Here is a 20985-nt window from a genome sequence, read left to right as displayed (position 1 = left end):
AGGAAGGGGGTAGCTTACAGCACTTTCCTTGATCAACAAGTTTTAATGCTCTATCAGCATCCTCTGCTTGCTCAGAGCAAGCAGCATATCAATTAGAGGCAAGGATTCTTCCAGGACATCTCAAATGCTTCCTGTAACAGGCAGAAGAAAATCCTGCAGCATCCAGTTCTGCACATCGAACTGCCCCTGGCACTGAACCAAACGTCAAGTGCTAATCCATGAGAAGCCTAGCACAATTACGGCCTAGGAGATGGTGACCTTCTTACAGCCTTGGCTGGGACCCATCAGACCCATTAGAGCCCTGTGTTTTGCCTTCTACCCCAAACAAATGCTGTGGGACTATTGCTGAGGTAAAGGGAAAGGTCAAACCTTTGGCATTGGAGCAGACCAGTCACTGGCTGTGCGTAGGGGGAATTAAGGCTTCAAGGTGAGGTAAACACAGTGAGAGTCAGTGTGTAAATCATGCTGCATTTCAGACACGACAGGTTCAAACGACAGCTAGTCTTGTTCTCTACATTTTAAACACCAAAGAAAGATTCGAAAGCAGAACTGGAGGCAAGTCTGCTGAGGGCCACCTTGAGATGCCTCTCTGCCCCTCGGGAACAAATGTAACCCAGATGTTGAACGTTGACGAGAATGTACCCAACAAGGAGGAAAAAGCACCAAAGTTGATGAGTCCTTGAGACGATAAGCTGCTTAAAAAACAAAGAAGCCCTATACTGCTATGACCTCCCATAAACATAGTGGTTTCCTGACACAAAGGTAATCTACACTCCAGCCATTCTCAGTGCTGTACTTCCAGCACTACAATTAGGAAGAGCTATGCTCTAGGAAGGAAGCAGTGAAATCATTAGGCTTGTGTTCCCTGAAGACAGTTTCTCCCATTCATTAGGCGTTGTCCCATTCCCCTCCACCCACCCCTGAGTCTTGAATCCAAAGACCAGAAATGCCTGTCATTTCCCCAGGTCATTTTTTTAAAACACTCTGATGTTATTTTAACAGGTTTGTAGGGTACAGACACTGTGCTTCTTTGCATCCATCATTTTGGCAATGCCTTTGCCCTCTTCAAAAGAAAAGTGTTTTCAAACAAGTGGTACAAAAGTTACTTTGAAACTAAATGAAATACAGAAATCAATGCAATTCTTCTATATGCTTACTTTTCATAATGTTTCTGCTAGTTATCTGAAGTACGGAACTATTTGCTTATTTGGAACCATTGCGTGTGCAACGCTATTTCTTACAAGCTGTGCTAGCAAGGTTTCGGTTGAAAACAGCAATCTGGTCCTGCAGGTTCCATTTCTAGGATATGAAGACTCTCATTTGTTTTTCTTTAACACATGTATGGTAACTTCTCCCACCCTCTCAATACAGTAGCTACTAAAAATCTTAACAGATATTAAAAAAATATCCAAATGAAACCACACTTCTATCACTGTTTAAAAAAACAGAAACACATACGGTATTACAAAAGTTTATACAAAGGCAACATTTAAGAGTTTGAAAGTTACTTCTAGAAAAAGACACAAATGCTAGTAAATTAACATACAAGGAGAAAGATACTCCATCACTTCTTCAAAATTTGTTTGATCTATTTTGAAGTATCTTTTACCAGTTGTCTAGAAAATCAAAGCCAGTCTTCAAGATAACATTGCTTGTACTAGTCTGCAAAGGAAAAAAAAAGAAATAAGATGTGGTTGCTAATTATGGTATTACAAACTCAGTACTTGGCTGCCTATCTACAAAAGAAAGTTTAAAATGTTGTCTGCCAATATTTCAAGTTCTTCAACTTGCTCTAGGATACCTAAGAACCTACACCAGGAAATGCTAGACATGGAAAAATACTCACAATGATCAAAAAGGCAATTCCAGATAAAAATAAAATTCTTGTAGTGGTCTGCAGGCAAAATGTTATTCCCCCACCCCCCATGGAAAAATTCATAAAGATCAATTTGTAGACTAGAGCAGGAATTGCAAAGGATGAAACAAACACAGAACGCAAGCATCGCTAATTCAATGGATTGCCTGTCACAATGAAAGACAGTTGTTTCCAGAAAACTACACAGTTTAAACTTTGTTGACAAGTTATTTACTGGGCTATCAAGAACACGCTGACTCCTGCAGTGCTGCACTTTCAGCCATGACATTTAAAGTGGTTTTAGTGTTTAGGAAGACTATTCAAGGGACACGGCCGAGTCTCCAGACTCTCTTCCTAGAGCATGGCTCTCTTCCCCAGAACAGGGAAGATAATTCAGAAAAGAGGAAACGAAGAAAATTCTGTCATACTATCTTCTCTGCTACTCTGTTGACGTTTTCACATGGGAGGACTGTTTCTCCACAGAGAGAAAAATCAGGCTTTTCAAACTATTTCAGTTAGCTAGAAGACATTCACAAAGGAATTAAAACTGTAACAAATCATTAATTTGTAGGAAAACATGATAAAGCCTTTAACTAAAATTAAAGGACTACCACAGTCACAATTTGTAGCAAAACAGCTCAAGAAGCATTATCTTTCAGCCTCAGATAAAAATAACTAAACATAGGGCTCCAAATACTGAAGTGGCTTAAGTATTGTTTTCTCCTAAGTGCTGCTGCTTACTTCTCTTGCAAGTATTTACCTCATCCTGCATCTTTCTGACCTTACATCATCTTGTTTGGAATTTAAACTCTCACTGTTGGGAAATATGGTAGAGAAAAAGCTATGCGACATGCTGAAGGTATACAGTAATGTGTCAGGCTTATGCCAGAGTGATGCTACAGATTCCAAACAGAATGGCATAGCTCTGTTTGAAGAACCACTCCTCTTCTCTGCTTCACAGTTCTCAGGCTTCAGATCTCTTCCTTTTCTTTCCCTCACCGTGTCATACCCTGTTGTTCCCTCTCTTTTCTCGCAGATCAGTGCCTCCTTTTTAAATAGCTTCAATTGGCTACTGAGCTGCTTAAGGTTATTTTTTTTGTTGGGTTGTTTGGGTTTTTTTACATTAAAAAAAACAAACCCAAACATTGAGAAGGCTAATTCTGGAAGCTCATTCCATTTCCATTTTGGACTTCAAGAGAAAACACATTTGAAAGCAGCCCAGCTGCCTGGGAGAAAGCACTGGGAAGTGGCTGTTGGGCTACCACTCAAAACAGCTGAGAAACCAGTTCACCATTCACCACTATGCTGTGTGTACCAATAAAGGATCCTAGACTCTAGTTAATCTACTTTTCAAGTTAAAAAACCTTCTTTCTTCTGTTAAGTGTTTTGCTGTTTCAAGAAAAAAACCACACACTCTACTCTCTTACTTCATACAGTAAACTCTTAACCCCAAACTGTTAGGTGGCTTGCTGTCAGTTAGCCAGGATGCCATGTCAGCATTTCTGGTATTATATTTAAACGATGCCTTTATCCTATGCATTTTACTATGTTAAAAAATACTTGATTGAAACAAACAATAGCAGTTAATGTGTTGGTTAAATGGGCTTCTTGAAATTTGCAGGGTAAAAAGCCAGCAAGTTTAGCTATGCTTAATGCTTTATGGAGTCCCTAATCTTCTAGAGTGGCTTTTTCAGGTTTTAACGTACCATCCATTTTTTAAATCTAAGGACAGTGGATATGCAGTCCTTACCTGTCCAGGCATTTGTGGATCTGTAAGTGTAGTACCATCAGTATCTTCCTTGTTTGTCCTAGAAGGTGCCAGGTCCTGTGGTGGGTCAGGAAGAAAGAAGTCATCTAGAGAACTAGCGGGGAGTTGAGTGGGTCGAGGTTTCTCCCATTCGAGAGATACAGAAGGTAGGCTGGGGACCACAGACTTCTCTGGTTTAGCTATGCTGGGCTTCTCAGCTTTTGCCATCTCCTTTGGAGTAGACTCCTGTCTGTAAAAAGAGGGAAGGGGTTTCTCTCCTTTCTCCATGGACTTGATCTGGCTGGGGGTCAGGGACTGGAACTCAGACTTGTCTCCTTCAAACTTTGAGCGCTCTGCATTTATCTTCCAGAAAGAGGACTCCTCTTCCTTTCTGGATGCTATCAACCCATCAGAGACAGGGGTCTTATTGGCCTGAGAAGATTTAGGGACTTGGACACCAGGTGCTGCTTTAACGGGTTGCCTCTGTTCATTTTGCAACTGAGCACCACTTTGTTCTTGTATGGACAGAGATGCAACGCTGAACTCCATCTGACTCTGTTCAGGATTAAACAAAAACAGTATTTCAAAGCCCTTCACAAAGACACAGTTTTAAACTTCTGATCTTCATGCATATACGTAACACCTTTGCTCACGGCTAGGCAACTCCCAGACAGTAGATACCACAGCAAAGCTAACTTATTTTCTCCATAAATGTCTACCTTTGTAGCTACACAAAAATGGTAATTTTTAAAAGTCTGAACGGCAAGCAAACGTAAGAGCCTTAGACCTGCTGCAGAGGAGTCAGAGAAAGCAATCGTATTTGAGTTACTCAGTGCCATCCAAGACAGCAGTGCATAGCATGCACAGCACTAAAACATCAGAACAGTTGAGGATGCATTTTGAAAGCCACAGACGTTTTATATGAAAACATAAGGCAAAAAAGCTTTACAGTGTAGTTTAAAAGGCAATCTTCCATTATAGTATTTTGAAATAGTTGGCAACGTGTTACAACTCCATCTAATTCCAAGATAAAGGATTAGATGTAATGGGTATGCATAGATAAGTGGTTTTTTCAATTCTAATGCCCCCCTGAAGGAAGAGAAACAACTCCAGCAGGACCAGTTCTTCACTTATTCCAGAGCTTTGTTTTGTTTTTACTTGCAGTACATACAGCTGTATTCATTTCTGAGAGGTAACACTGGGTCAAGGAAGCAAGTGACCACTGTTAAAGCATGATACAGACCTTGCAAAAGCCACCCAAAAGGGACCAGTACTTCAAAATATTCATTTTACTTATCACCACTTCAGTAATCTTGACTGTCAACTAGCTGGACACTCTTTAGGCTAATGAAAGTTAAGCGTTATTTCACTCTGAGGAACACGTAAGCATTACTGTATTTAGGAGCACAGCACCATAGCAAGTCCCAGAAAAGAACAACCTAATGTCTAGCCTTTTGTCTGTAAAATGGAACACACAATGCCAAAAAAAAAAAATAAATTGCATTTACTGTTAAAGTTATGCTGTTGTCATTATGGCCCTGATTATTTTTGGTAAAAAAAATAGAGGACATTTCAAATACTCGCTTTTGCTACAAGCGGTTAATAGACACCTTTGAAGTTCATTACAGATTTGTGATGTTTTTCCTATTCTACTTCATTACCTGGCCTTTCCTGAATAAAACTGCAATAGCATCTATGGGCCTGAATCTAAAGCAAGTCCTAATTGCATATCATTTTCACTAGAAGTGTTTGATCTCGAGTCCTACATTATTGTGCATGTTAAGTTCAAAGGGACTCTAGACCTAGCAGGTCTCGCATGCCCAGTATTTAATATTCAGAAACTTCTCATCAAAGTGCAAATGTTAACTCAACAACTGATTATTTATAAAACTATTTTTTTTAACAGTCAGCAGCTGCCTACACATAATTTGATTCATGGACTAATATCCAGCCTTTCTAAAGAATCAGATACATTAGATATTTTTCCAAGGTGATAGGCAAGGAAGCACCAAGTTCCGTTTTTTCATTAAGAATATACTGTGTTATCAAAAGACGTAGAACATAAAGAAGCTGTAAGTAATTATAGCTCAGCTAGAATATGGTGAGTGCAAGGATACATCCAACTCTTGCCAAACAGCTCCACACCTCACCCTGCCCGCAAAAAACTATGACGAAAAACCTTAGCGCTCCCCCTTTTTTTTTTTAAACAAAAGTCATGACAAAGTTAAGAGCAGGAGATTTTTCCTTAGATAAATTCTGCATAAACAAACTACTGATGCAATGGTGTTGAGGATTATTTACAGTGATTGCCATTCCCTATATTAAAATACAGAGATTTATTTCCCTAAGCTCATTTGGCAATACTACTGAATAGAGATTAACCACCCTGAAGTTAAGATGCTTTAAGACTTCAGAACCGATAAAATCCCAGCTTAAAAAACCCACAACACAATATAAAATAGACCTGCACTTCCGTAATATCCAAGGGAAAAATTAAAAACAAATCCATCTTGGAAGACTGAAGTACCTTGTCACGTAGGAATTAAAAGCGTGCTACTTCCCATCCTTCTATAGTCTTCTTTCTTTTGAGTAGCCTGCCCCAGGGCTCACACTCGAGGTGACAGTAGCTAAAGGCCACCACAGCAGCAGTCAGTTCCAGTAAAATGATTCCTTCCCCCAGCAGCCCCCAACAGGGGGAAGGTCAGTGTCCAGAGGGGCCATCACAGCCCCAGATCCACCAGAATAGTGCTGGAAACAAAACCCAGGAAAAACACTGATGGAAGGGAAGCAGGGGTCTGTTAGAACAAAAATTAGAAAAAGGAAAACCAACGAGATGGTTTTGCCTTTCAACGGCAGCAAGACAGACAAGTAAAGCCAGGCCTCCTGGGAAGTTTTATATGCCGTGGAGCAAAAGCCACTGCCTGTGGTCATGTTCTATGTTCTTTCGTATGGATGCAAATATCAACTCAGAGGTCTGGTTTCGAAGTGGCAGAGCATTTCTAGAGGAGAGAAGAGCGTGGCAATGCAGCACAACTTCAGGCAGTTGTACCCTCTCCAACCCACTCGTGGATGCATCTTCTGGAGAGGATGCCCTCTTTGTCCTTTTAGAACAGAGACCGTGGGGTGCACCTTTCCCTTTCAGAAGGCAGGATCACTCGACATTTAAGATTGCATATTTGTGTCACGGTATGCTTTGGAGATCAAGCAGTTCATAACCTGACACGGAATAATCCAAATGAAAATACTTCTGCAGGATTTTGCTTTCTTCCCTAAGGAAAGCGAAGAAACAAGACTACCCCGACAGGTTCTGAGAGCACTGCGTCTCAGCATGATGTACATACAGCCCTGAGAGGTCAGATGTGTAATTCTGCCTCCAGCATTTAGCTTGAGAAGCCAAGAACTTCTGTGGATCAGTCATAAGCTATTCTATTTTCCCTGAAATATATAATGCTTCTATGTGACTTTCAAGGTTACTTAAGACATCTAAAGCCCTAAGAAATGTAGCTGATGAAAAAAGAATTATTAATATGCAGTGTCTCTCAAGTCACAAAATCGGCAATAAAATACTATAAACACCTTCCCCCTCCGCCCCCAAAAAACCACCAGAGCAGCAGTATAAGTAGGGAGATAATTTCACATAGAGATGGAGAAGACCCATATGCGAAACACCCCATGCTGACATCTAAAGTCATGAGTAGCACTGCATGTTCTAATGAGTCACTAGACACTAGAAATGCAAGTTTAATTGGTGTTCTGTTCTCAATTTCTTACATCAGATTGCAAACTGGCAATTGATTGGGTCTGCAGAAGAGGGAAGAAAATGACAATTAAAAGACCGTTACCCCTCAAAACCCACTTCCTTTTCCTTTAGGTTTGCCAGCCATGACAATATCTTGATGCACATCCCTCCTGGCCCCAGTCAAACCTAGGGTAGCAGCTAGTCAGTAAAGGGCCATATCGCTTTCCTCGGGCAAGATTTGATGGTCAAAAGTGAATTGTCATTTAGGCACTGTTTGGCATTCTAGAGATAGGGTTTCAGTCCCCAGCTGCTTTCATAGATTTTTATACAGCTTTACATGAGCTGCAGTTTCTGTACTTTAATTCCTCATCTACGGAATAAAATAAAAATACTTTCTTTTTCCTACCATTTGTCCAAATTGTATTTCTGGGAACTGTTCAGCTGAGAAGTCTTGAGAGTTTACAGACAGGCTACTACAGTTCCAACTCCAATTTCTAGACGTTACTAGAATTCAAATAAAAGCTATTAATAGCATTAGTATTTTCAAGATATTGCAAAAGCAAGTCATTCTCAACACATTAAGAGAGCGAGGGCGAGGGAGAGTGCACATGAAAGCACACATGAAGTAGTATTTTGAGGCAGAGCAAACCTAGAAGTCTGTGTTCTTTTCAGTCTTATCCCACTGGTCCCAAACCACTGCAAGGGCTGAAATAAAGGATGGCTAGGTCTTGGGTCATCTTCTGTCTATTAAATATAACTAACATTAAAAATCGCAGTTTTTAGGAAGTTACATGTCCATCTTTCCTTAAAAAGACCTTACTTAAAAACACTTAAAAAGTGTTAATGTATTCAGGAATTTTATTTATTGGATTAAAAAATTTAGACCGAACTTCAGTCCCAGGGCAGGATAATCCACCAAATTTTAATACTGACTTTATATACTCATGGGAAACAATGTATTCTAAAACAGAGGCAACAAACACTAAGAATGTTAAGATTTAATAATACTGTATAAAATCATGTCTCAGTTCATAACTCTATATTAAAAACAAGATGACCACAAAGAACCCAGGAGCTTTTTTTTTTTTTTTTGAAGCATCTTATTCACTCATCAGGAATGTGTAGTATTTTACTAAACAGTCAAGCAAACACAGCCAAAACAAATTGTTTTGCTTGGCAGCCTGAAAAATCCAAATTGTTGAGACAAAGACTGCAGAAACATTGTCAAAAGCAACTTGTTTTAAGCATAGCCTGATATATGCAGAGGTAAGAAAGCCAAGTTTAAAATTATTTAGAAGATGACTTTGCTTTGCTGAATGGACAAAACCAAAATAAATACGGGATCCAAAGTAGCTGCAGTTTTTCCTTTGTTTCCTGTGCGCACCGTGGGCGTTTTCAGGATCTTTTTCAGAGTCAGAAAGAAATCCTTAGCTCAGCAGAGACCAATTGCAAGGACAAAAATAGAGCAAAGCACTCAAAAACAACCTAAATAATTTCAGTCCATACAGAAAGACAATGCCGAAGATACATAGCGTGGAGCTTCGGAGGAAATTTTGTGATCTCCTCTTTAGTGATAGGAACAGCATTCTGGTCTGCCACTGTTACTGGTTAGCCTGAGCAAACTCATACTGACAGCATCTGGTACACGCATGGCTTGACGCTCAAAACCAACTGTCTAAAGACTGATGCAGGTAATTCAATCCTTAGCCAAGAACGTCTGGCCATGCAGATTAAAATAAACCTTGAACAGAGCTACTGTTACTGCAAGTTGAGGGTTTCTTGCTCAAGAACCAATAGTCAACATTAGTCTTCCAGCACTGTGTTTTAAACATCTGTAGTCTAGATCAAAAAAGGGAAGGGAAAACCCAAAACCTCAGGCATCACTCTTCTTTCCTTCCAAGGAAGCATTGCCATTTATGCCAGCTTGATAAAAATAATCACATCGAAGCCTAGTTTGTTACAAACAATCCTAATATCACACTGCTAAGGAGGGAGAAAAAATTATTTTCTGCCACTTTCTCCTACTAAAAAAAAAAACCCACCACCCCACAACACAAACCACAAAAACAACTCGGACTTGTACAAAGAAGGATATTGAAGACTGTCTTTTAATTTTAGATAAAGTAAACAATTTGCAAACCACATTTTTTAAGTGCAACTTAATTTTTTTCTTTCTAAATCATTGCTGGGATTAGATCACTTCTGTAGCAATATAATTAGGAAATTCAGATAGGGAGGCAGCAACCAGATTACTGAAGGGATTGAAGCTTGACACTTTCTCCTTTTGCTTTTTTTTGGTTGGTTTGTTTTTAAATATGCCTTGAAGGCTTCCCTTTTCAACAAATCTCTGAGGGCCTGTTGAAAGCAGAGAAGAGCTGAAGGATGGAAAAAGCCAGGATTTAAAAAAAAAAAAAAAAATACAAAAAGGACTCTCTAAAGCTACTTTTGCAATTATTTTACCTGTATCAAGATCAACGAATTTTTAGATGTGCATTTGTCGTTTTAAAGCATTTGGAATAAAACCTATTTTAGTTAATAGCATGAATTAGAAATAGATTCCAATTTATTCCCATGCTGCTCTGTGCATTCAGTGTTAGCTAAGGCGGCAGACTGAAATTATATCTTCTGCCCACTACTAAATTAATTTAAAAAAAAAACAAACAACAAAACACACCAAAACCAGAAAGTTCTGAGTTCAGGAAGACTTGCAGAAAAGTTTTATTTCCAAACCCAGGCATGATTCTTGTTTTCCATTTATATCTCGGGGTTTGTGTTGAGTTTCACTGGATTTTTACTTCAAACAAACCAAGAAACTTCAAAGGCTAAACTCAGCCAAAATGTCAGCTTTCATCTCACTTAAACCTGAAGCCATAAATAGAACGCCCTAAATTTATAAACCTGGCTTTAGCTCCAGTTAAAAATGTAACCCACATTTGAAGACTTTATGTTCATGAGGGCTCCACCCATGAACCAAATCACTCCTTCCAATTCAATCTCTAGTTTTAAAATGTCAGTTTATTTGCAGTGCCATGAGAACTTGTTGCTTCCCAAGTAGTTTTCCTTCCGAGAAGTGCTACAGTTTTCTACTAAAAATATTAGTATTTTAAATGCTGTCTAACAGCTAACTCTGCAATTTACATTGTATTTCTGCTTTGTTTGCCTTGTTTGGGGGTTTAAAAATGAAGAGGTAAGACAAGGACATTAATACACATCAAACAGCTAAAAATGGTGGATATTCAGGTGTTTGCTGTGATACAAATGACTTAAGCCACATTTCACATTTGTGTTTAAAATGAGAACACAAAGTTTACTTTCGAGAGAAGTGAAGTTACCAAGCCCTTCAATAACGTTCTGCCCCAAACGGCAGCAATTTAGTAAACTGTTCTCTGGGTAAGTTTGACAGTCATGGACTTAGGGAATCCATTGTCCATACCTAATCAACTGGGATCACCATTGGCATCACTGTAACAGCTGAGAGGGGCTCCAGCTGGCAGAGAACACGCCCTTCCCTCTTCTCTACTCTTCTTGCTACCCTCTCAGTTTTCCTGAAGTTAGTTACAAATACCGATTTATGTTTATGATAGTTACAGACTGTGTTAGTTACAGACAAATGTTGCTTTATTTTTCTTAGTCTCAATGTTAAAAAAAAAAAAAAGTCTATTGGTTTTATTGATTCGCATCTCTACTTTCCTTTCTCCTTCTCTGCAAAAGCAGAAAGTGAACACCACATTCCCTTCCTTGGGTAAGCCAGAGCACATTCATGCAAAGCTGCAAAAGAACGAAGGAATTTCACCATCACAGCAATAACATGCAAAAAACCCTAAACCAAACCAAAAGCTCTGCATTAAAGAGAGAACAGGGAAAACAATATTATGGAAAGAATAACCTGTCATGGGGTAGAGCTCATGGAAAGAGCCTGACAGCCTGACATAGCAGTGGGAACAGAGCTGGCTCACAAGACACCAAACGTGCATCACAACACGTCAACCTTATTAAACAGCTCATTCAGGTTTATTCACTGTTTCCCCACGCTGGACCAATTGGGCAAGGACACTTTCCTCAGCTGGTACCTCATGGAGAAACTGCCTTCCACTATTACCTTATTAAAGTACTGGTTAGGGAAGAGATCAAAGACTAACTATGAAAGCAAGATCTCCACCTTTATAAATGGAAGACTCAGCAGTTGAAGGATTTGGCTGAAAGATTGACACAATACGAAGCCCTGGGGAAAAACCAAAAGAACCCACACAAATCAACCAACCCACATCCCGTAACGCCAGACAAAATAGATTCTCTAGAGTTTTGCTAAATGAAAAGGTCATGCAATTTTTCAACCTACACCTGAGGCACAGCTTTTATCTCTGGTCAGCAAGGAGGAGTGGGTGAAAGGACGGAAGCACAGCTTGGTTAGCTAGGACAATTATTTCTCAAGCAACGTTCTCCCCACCTCACTTTTTTCCAGCAGTCACAAGAGTGTTCCCATATCATTCTGCAATCCTCCATTCATTACAGAAAAGCAGGAATCTAGAGTATCTATCCACTGTGGTCCCTCACTTTAAGACACCAGGAGAACAGCAAAAATAATCTTGGTCAGCAATAGATAAACCGCAGGCTGGGTTGAAAAACACCTCACTAGACATACAAGCATTTAAAAGAAAACACAATTCTCAGTCAAAGAGAAAATCCATTTGAGTGCAGATGCATCTTATCATGGATCACTGGTCAGTGCATTACATGAAGCACTATCTCCAGGAAGTTCAGGTACTCAGAACTTACAAAATCCTAACAAGACAGAACTTTGAAATACAATTATAGCTGCCATGTTCCCAAAACTGAGTTTTAGGGTTTGCACCAAAACACAGGGGAGAGACAACACCGCTGCCTCCAACATATAATTTCTTTCACCTTATTGTCAATGAGGTCCACACTCTTCTCACTACTTTTCTTTTCTCAACAGTTTCACCCAAGTACACCCATGCTAAAAGCCTCTTTAGCATTCAACGAAAAGCCAGTGGCTGCTTCTTCTAAGGGTCTTGAAAGACAGGAGGGCTTGCCTGGGCTACCAGGCATCCACTGCAGGAAATCTTCCAGTGGGTCCACTGACCCACCACAGCTTATAAGGGAGTTTTAAGATAAGTGAAGAGTGGCAACGGTTTCTCTTAAAACTGCACCACTGTAGGCTGCAGGGACCTAGGAGTTACAGCAAGTTACAGGTTAATCAGCAAAGCACAGATGGGGTGCTAGCTACAGGCAGTGACCTTGAGCAGGGAAGGTTGACAACAAGTCTAGGGTCAACCAGATTAATTTAGTATTCACTGGCATTTCCAAATAATTACTCTGCATTAGGCTAAGATTATATTCATAAGCTCATACATGATTAACTACATATTTCAAGGGCAAAAAAATGGAAGAAACAGGGGAGAAGCAGCTTTCTCTGGCAGATAAAGCCAGAAAACACAAAGCCTGGAACATGTGGTTAAATTAACATGCCCACCATACCCAGGTGAGAAAGGCAATGAGCTGTTTTTGCTCCCAGATTTTCTTCAACAAGAAGAACTAAACTTGATTTCCTACCACAAATAAGGCACAACTACATTTCCTCACACTGTGTGTTCAGAAAGATGGAGAACTCTGGCTCTGTGTTAGCCTTATGAGAATCCCATCACAAATAATGCTTTAACAAGATACCAGAGGTAGAGCAAAGTCAAAAAACTACGACAACAAAAAAAAGCCCCAAAAAACCCCACACAAACAAAACAACCCAAACCCAACCCACCACAGAAAGACATTATTTTTCAAAGGAGCTGCCTTTCAGAGAGGAAATAACACAATGCTTCTAGCATAGCCCTAGGTTGACAAGTTTCATTACATTCTAGTACATAGCAAAAAGATGACGCTTAAGACAGGCTTTAAGAAAGAATCCAATGAAGTTACTAGGTATCCGTACCTTTCTCACCCCATTTCCTAGCTACTTTACTCCTGTCTTCAAAAGTGAAATGCAGCTACGTTTATACCATATCTGAGACACTGGTCTTGCTAAACATGGAAAGTTGTTTAAAAAGTTTACAATAAAAAAAAAATCAAAAAATTTATAATGAATCAATTTTACACCTGCACTTGAATGCAGAACATTAGTTCATTAAATACATTTTGTGTGTCTATTGACATAAATCAAAGCAACACCAGTCCCGTTTCATTTGCAGGATGGTCACTTTACACAGCTCTCATAGAATAAAAGGTGACTAATTAGTCTATCAAGTCTCAAAATGAAGACAATACAGATGCTCAAGGAACAGTATAAAACGACAAAACAACATTAAAAATAAAATTGCGGCATATTTACCTTCGTTTCCCAGGAGAATGGAGCTGAGTGTTCATCTTGCCAAGTTATGTCCTGAAATAAAATTCAAGAATGACTAAAAATCAGAAGAGCAGCTTTACTTGCTCAGAAGCATCATACAGATGACATCACATTGCGGTGCTGGAAGCATAACCACCACTACCACAGAACTTTCTAAAAAGCGAGAGCACTACTTAGAGATGGCACTGATTATGTTTTAAGACTGACTGAAAGCAAGTTCTCTGAGGGGTAGACTATCAATTAGTATACCAATTTAACCTACAAAATATACAAAGGTTTAACCTGGTCTAAATCTCTTGAAATGGTTTCTCTACAAATAGCTTTAAAGCGTGTTTTATTTCCAGTTTTCTACTAGGCATTTTCTTTGGTAGCCACTAGCAACACACAGAAACAACAAGAGCAACAGGGGCCTTAGGGAAAAAGTCTCATTTCCTCCCCTCCGCAGACCAAAGGGCACACGTACAACCAGGCAGCCACATGTCCATCAGGCCAAGCTACAGCTGGGTCCAGCCCCGACAAGACACATCATTACGCCACTTCAATGATGATCAGTCTGAAATAAGTATTCAGCAGTGTTGAAAGAATCACACCATGTCCAGAGTAAAATCCCAATTTATAGAAATACATTTCTCAGACATCTGATAGCATTCTCCTGATCTGCCATCTCTTATTCGTCAACCCCAGGCAGATTTTGCTGGCCATGGGCTATGGAATCACAATTAGAAGTGTCTGAAACCATCTCCTAAACATGAAAATGTGTCATTCTCCAACTACTACTCATCTGTGAAACACAGGGTTTCCAGCAGCAAAGTATTTGTGGTATATATGAGGGTGATCCCATGCTCTTAAAAAGAACTGGGCTGATAGAGAGCATCTAACAGGAAAGGCCTGGGCTCCGCTGGATCACATTCTGGCCAAAAAGGAAATTTGGTACAGGAAATTTTGCCCAAAAGACAAGTGTAATACTAGGTTCTCTCATTCTAGGAAACAGATACTCATATTTATTAATGTTTACGGGAAACAAAGGGAGTAGAAGTCTGCCTTTTAGTATCCATTCTAACTTCCATCAGTGTTTGCACCGTGGAGTGCTGCTGACCACAGGAGAACACCACACCACTCAGGTGGGATGACTCGCAGCAGCTAAGCGTCAAATTATTTCAAAATCATTTTAGGACCCATATCCTTTGCCTCTGAAACTGGTGGAGTTGGCACTTCGTTTCTGAAGCACGTATGACAGGAATCACGGTCCAGGAGGGAAGAGAGACAGGAAAGCCCAGACACTGGACTGAGTCTCACACACAAGGTAGGACCACAACCCTTCTGTCCACATTGGGTCTGGACAAATCAGTACTTGACTTCAACCACAGCAGCAAAGGACAGAATCGAAGTCCAGCAAACAGTGTAACGCTCCTACATGCTGTCACAGCACCTTAAAGCTCCAGACACGAGGGCTTAGCTGTCAGTGGGTTTTACCTAAGGAGTTTAAAGGAAGCTCTGACTTCTTGCCATTTACAGGACACGCAAACCAGCCACGGACCAGTTTTAAATCTGGGAGTGAGTCAAGATCATCCTCATCCTGGATGAGACAGCCAGTTCTTTATTTTCCTGTATTTGAGGCAACTATAGACAGCACTGGGAGGGACACCTCTTCACCCAGCGCTCCCTGCACATCTTCAGCTCAGCGAGGATGACACTGCTGTGAGCGAGCCCTGCTGACAAAAGGCTACCTGAGAGGGATAGAAAAGCAGCACAGGGAAGGCAGAGTGAAGGTAGGAGGTTGTCATGCACCAGGATACATAATTCCGTAGAGGATGTTTTCTCAACCGCCATTGCACTTGTTGGCACCTCAACTTGTAACCTCAGCCTCCAGCTTAGGCCAACAAAAAGCTCCTGAAATGAATTGATGGTCTTTTGGTACCAGTTGTTAAAAAGTTCTTGTCAGAGACAAAAATCTAAGACTTTCATAGATTATGTCAAAAGATGGAATTAGTAGACACTTGTTAGGCAGGAGCAGTTCCCTGAATAATAAGGACCACAGATTTTTCTTCTTAAAATGATGGCTCATTGTATCTCAGGCTGCACAGCCCAGCACACCTCAGAGCCAGTAAGTCTGAGGAGCTTTGCCCACATTTAAGAGATCTTCCATGGGATCTAGCAAAGGATAACATAGGATAAGACATGGTTTGAGGATGCAAAGCTTCAAGAAGTTGATGTCTGTGATTACTTGAAATGTACTTGAAGCTAGGATGAAGGAGACAGTTGTTGGGTTCGGTCCATTGTCAGGGAAGGGAAAAATGTGGCCTCCACCTCTTGTGTCCTCACACAGAGGACACGGAAAGGACCAACCGAGAAGCAGGAGAACACCACAGTTTTGTGTGGACCTGTCCAATGTGCCTGATTCATGTTTACCACCAACAAAACCTGAGAAATAACTTTGCTTTCTGTAGAACGAACAAGTTCTCACGTGCTTGAAGAAAATGGGAGTAAAAGCATCAACTATTTCAATATTCAGAAAAGTAAATTATGAGTGGAAATTCTAGAGAAAAAGGCTTTAAGGCTATGTATCATCAACACAAATTAGAATAGATCCATATCTGATCAGCTTTTGTTTTCAGCATACAACAAAGCCTTCTTCCAGAAAGAAGGCAAATAAATAAACTTTTGTTCACCAGCATTAAAGAAGCTATTTGTAAGAAACAGGGCCTCATGCAACATATTTCATAGCTACCAAAAAAAAAAAAAGAGAGAGAAAGAGAGGCAAAAATACGGTTGTATACTTGACTTCAACAACCAGCTGCAGAAAATATAAAAAAGAATCACAAACTACGTTTGCTATATGTAGGCAGCTTGTTGCAAAACAGCATCTGATTTTCAAAATGGAAAACGCTGCTAGAAACGTGCCAGTGTATCTGACATGAGCATTGCTCAGAGCAGCTGACAGCGACCAGGCAGTCACAAACCCACCAACAAATGCATCTTAGAAGTATTATCAGAACAGGACTTGCTGGTTATTGGGGTTTAACTGCGCTCAAAAGCTGTTCTGCATTTTTCATTTTTTGAAAAGGACAAATCTATGACAGGCCCAACACAAAAGTTATTGCTATGTTGAATATTTCTTGCTTTAAAGCATTTTTAAGCAGGAGATAAAAGGGTCAATCCTTTGGCTTGGTGCCAAAGTTCTTAAGGCTAAGCAAAACAAATACCGTATCTGCTTTCAGGTGGATAAGTGAAGCTTTCCTATTAAAAGATGATGAATGAAGCTAACTGAACTCTCTTACCTGTCTTTCCTCCACACAAAATGTTTGCCACTTCCTAAAGCACATGGCATTTTCTTCAATGAAAAGTTTAGTTATTTCAAGCCCAGTTCTTTGAGCTGCTGAGTACTCAATATCCCTTTAAAATAAATAACTAAAAAAACAGTCAGGCCTTAAATCCACATGTATGTCACACACCTGTGGATAAAGACGGATAGCATTAAGAGAAGAGTGAGAACTTGTTGTAAACGGAATATCTAAACTATCTTTCACTGAAATAAACAGGGAGGATCCAGTGGCATCAACTGACATGAAATCAGATGCTTAACACAAGTTGACCACTACAGTGGTCAAAGGGTGGTAGCCTTTCACACACTGCTGCTTTTCTACCTATTTCCCTCACGATGGCTCATAATTTATGGCCTATTTCAAAACCAGCCCATTTATATTACATTTATACTCAATCCCAGATTCTCCTCTGCTCAGTTAACCTTATTTTTACCACTACAAGCACTAGACATAACTGGAGAAATGCCCGCAACTGGAGGTTTGTTGGGGAAGAGGAAGCTCTGCTTGAAGGTTGCAGCCTCCAAAAGCCCTAAGCCAGAAGGCCTAGGCTGTCTAGACACAGAAAACGATAGTGAAGTGACAAATAGTCTCCTCGTGCTGGGCCCATGTGTGAGGATAGCAAGTCAATCTTCAGCAAACAGGACAAAACTTCTTCCATGGGGGTGTTAAATGACCCTATTAGCCTAGAAGAGATGAAAAATATACGCATGACTGAGACCACACAACTCTAGAAAACAGGATAAGATAGACAGGCAAGAGATGTTGGGTTTCACTAGGAGGTGGTGTTGGAAAATACCAAGGCCTGCAATCCCATCAGGGTTATTGAGCTGGTGTATTCCAGGGTCTGTTTCAACTGGGAAGTCTTGACACCGTGAGGTTGACGGTGGACACGTAACATATTAACACTCACGTGCATCCTCACCATGACAGTGTGGTACACACTGGTAGATGCCAAGTGAACCAGGTGCCACCCAACCCAACTCTGTGCTGGAGAGAGAAATGCTGTTTGGGGAATCAGGAAGCCCGATTCCCGTACTTCCACTTCTTTCATCGAGCTTTTCGAGACTTTTTAAAATACCTTCAGTTCTTTGACAGCAAGGTGGGAGATTAAAAAAGCAGCTCTGGCGTCCTGGCACCCATCCTCTTAAGGAACTGCATTCACAGTGCACGTACATCTTCAGTTACTAACTCCACGACTGGCAATACCACAAAGAGGATAAGATAATGGAAGAGAAGGAGCAGTGCCACTCAGCTGGCTCCAGGCATTTGCTAAGAGTCACACATGGTGCTGCAGTGCTCCAGCACTACAAAATGACTGGATCACGGGTACAGGGTGCCACGGTCCTGTTACTGCACATCTATTTTCCATCACGGCCTTCCCACACAGCCAACACGCTGAAAGGTGTTTTGAAAAAATGTAAGAGATGCTTATACTTTGAGAATTTACAGTCCTGGGCTACCAGTCCAGGAGATGAGTTTGGTGTTAGAAAAGATATATGGGAAACAGTGAGGGTGAGAAAAGGGGAACCTGTTGTCCAGAGATACAAGACCACTACATATATCCTCTGGATCACCTTATCAAAGTGGTCACATGCATGAAAGTGGGACTGAAATGGTGGGAGTCCTGGATGGGTAAATCAGTATCTTCAGCATTGATCCTTGTTTTGCTTTCTCCCAAGTCCTCCAAAGAACACAAGGTGAAAGAGATCAACTTTCCATGCTTAAGCAAGCACAGGTAGATCACTACAGATTTCAACATCAGTTAATAGGGAAGATGAGCTGTGGCTGGAAACATGAAGCTTTTGGAGCAGGTGTCAGCAAGAACATCAGCAGGCCAAAACACTCACACTGAAAGCACTGCAAGATCAACAAGTGATTCTGAGGTATGCAGACTACTCTCCTTTTCCCTGCCTCAGAATATCACACGCCATGAGACAGGGACAACAGCCAGGACCAATCTAATTGCCCTGAGCACAGGCTGGGTGACCATGGTCTGAGCAGCAGTTACATCTCACAAAGACAGCAGTAGTACAGCTCAGTAAGCTGTACAAAGACAGCAAGATAATAAAGCTCTGCAGGCAAAGCATTTGCAAGCCTGGAAAGTTGCACTGAAATGGTAAGAGATTGGCCACAGTGGCTCTGTAGCAGCAGGACAAGGAGGAACCATCAGTGAGCCAGGGCAAATGTCCAAGAACCAGGTTGAATGCCAGCATGGGAGAGGAAGCTATCAGATGAGGAGCCAGGAAAGGTTCCAAGGCTCAACAGTGCAGTTGTAGGAACTAAAATGGAAATGGAGGATGCCAAAATGAGTGGAATCTCTTTTCTTCAGAAATACGATTTATATTAACTTCAGCTTGGAAGTCGAGGAGGAAATCAGTTGAGGCAGATGCTTCCAAAATGAAACACTTCGCATCAAGTATTTTCTTGAACCACGTTTTCTTTGGTTAATCGCTACACAAACGTGAACAACATCATTATTTGTATCATAACTGTATTTCAGGGGAAGAGGGGAAAGAAAACACTTTGCCAAATTTCAGATAGACTCTCTAGCTGTTTTGTCAAGCAGGAAATTATTATTTCCATACAGTGCACAACCTACAATATGCTTGCTTTCCTTCTGCATCCACATAATTCAAAGCAGAAAGCACAGCAGAGCTGTCTGAGACTGGGACAGCTGAACATTTACTTTTCAGAGTCATTAACCTAAATGCTTTTGCAACTAACTTCAGGTTTAGATTTTCTTACGAAGATTGCTTGCACAACCAAATTTGCTGTCTTATGTCCTTCTACACCTCTTTTTCACCACGAGTTATGGTCTATTGCTAGCAAATATTTAACCACAATTTCTGGTATCATGGACTAAACAAAACTGAGCTTGACCACGTGTTCTCTAACTCTGGATATGTGTGTGTGGCACAACATCACACCTTCCTGACAGGTGAAACACAGGTAGCAGTCTTCTAGCACAAAGCTGGTCGGGAATCATGATGCCAAGCATCTATGTGCTTCAAACTCTTCTTACAAATCCCATTGCAAGGGACATTGGTGAGGAGGCTAAAAGCAGCACTGTTCTCTTTAAACTGATGATTACAAACAAAGAAGCAGATTATTATTTTTCTGACAGAAGCCCCATAAGTTAATTAATAGGTCACTTTGAGATATTATATGAACATAGTGAAAGATATCAGCTCTGTAATCATACCAAGACGTAAAAGAAAAGAAAACAGTACAAAGGAAATCTCATAGGCAGAATAAGAGAGATCCAGTAGCTGAAGAGCACCGTCAGGTCTTTGCAAGCATCGTTAGACCTTCCTCTTCAAGGGATCACGCTTGGCAACATGACCGACTGCTCCAGACCAGGTACCCCTATACCTATGGATTTCTAGAAGGGCTGTCATACTTTGCCATGAGATAGAAGGCTCTCAGAAGCTTCAAAATCCATACTTTTTTTGCCGTCTGTCTTTCCACACCCTTGTTTTTCCTGGCATGTGACACGGAACAGGCTGCATTTTTTTAAGGTGTCAAAAATACCAAGAGCTGGAATGTTTTCAGTGTTGTATTTTTAACTGTGTCTAAAGTTAGAAACAAAACGGAAGAGACCTAACTCCGTGTAAGCATTCCCTACAGCCCGTCTGCAGCACGGGACTGTTTCCAGAGCGAGCCACGGCCGTGCCCCGCTGTCAGGGGGAGCTGGTACCGGCCGCTCCGGTTTGCAAAACCCACCTCAGAGTTACTTCGAACTCCGATTTGGTGCCTTTCCTGCTTTTACGGTCTGACCAAGCCCCCTCGCTCACAGTGTATCACCCTCCTACACAGTCATACAGAGGGGAAAAGAAATAAATCTCATCACCAGGACAACTCCCCGTTGCCAACGACTAGAAACGCCCGCTCCGCTCCGCAGCCGAGCGCCGGCACACGCGAACGGAAGCAACCGTGAAGCCGGGGCAAGGCTGCGGCCAC

At 40.9% G+C, this 20985-nt stretch overlaps 1 protein-coding gene across 1 annotated transcript; it reads right to left on the bottom strand.

The window, feature by feature from the left end:
* Positions 1–1317: 1317 nt before the first annotated feature.
* Positions 1318–13729, bottom strand: LOC104161745 (chromosome unknown open reading frame, human C1orf198). Its single transcript, XM_009700278.1, has 3 exons — positions 13685–13729; positions 3606–4157; positions 1318–1662 (listed from the first exon to the last, which is right to left on the bottom strand). The coding sequence occupies exons 2-3, from the start codon at positions 4149–4151 to the stop codon at positions 1606–1608; spliced, it is 603 nt and encodes a 200-aa protein (XP_009698580.1). The 5' UTR covers positions 4152–4157; positions 13685–13729; the 3' UTR covers positions 1318–1605.
* Between the last annotated feature and the right edge of the window lie 7256 nt (positions 13730–20985).

This window comes from Cariama cristata, unplaced genomic scaffold (assembly GCF_000690535.1).
Source record: "Cariama cristata isolate BGI_N322 unplaced genomic scaffold, ASM69053v1 scaffold2815, whole genome shotgun sequence".
Lineage (NCBI taxonomy): Eukaryota > Metazoa > Chordata > Aves > Cariamiformes > Cariamidae > Cariama > Cariama cristata.
This window is presented reverse-complemented; position numbering and strand designations above follow the sequence as displayed.

Coding starts and splice junctions, on each gene's coding strand:
- LOC104161745 (XM_009700278.1), bottom strand. CDS start 4,151: ATGGAGTTCAGCGTTGCATCTCTGTCCATACAAGAACAAAGTGGTGCT. Junction 1,663..3,605: donor ATCCACAAATGCCTGGACAG/GTAAGGACTGCA, acceptor TTTCCTTTGCAG/ACTAGTACAAGCAATGTTAT.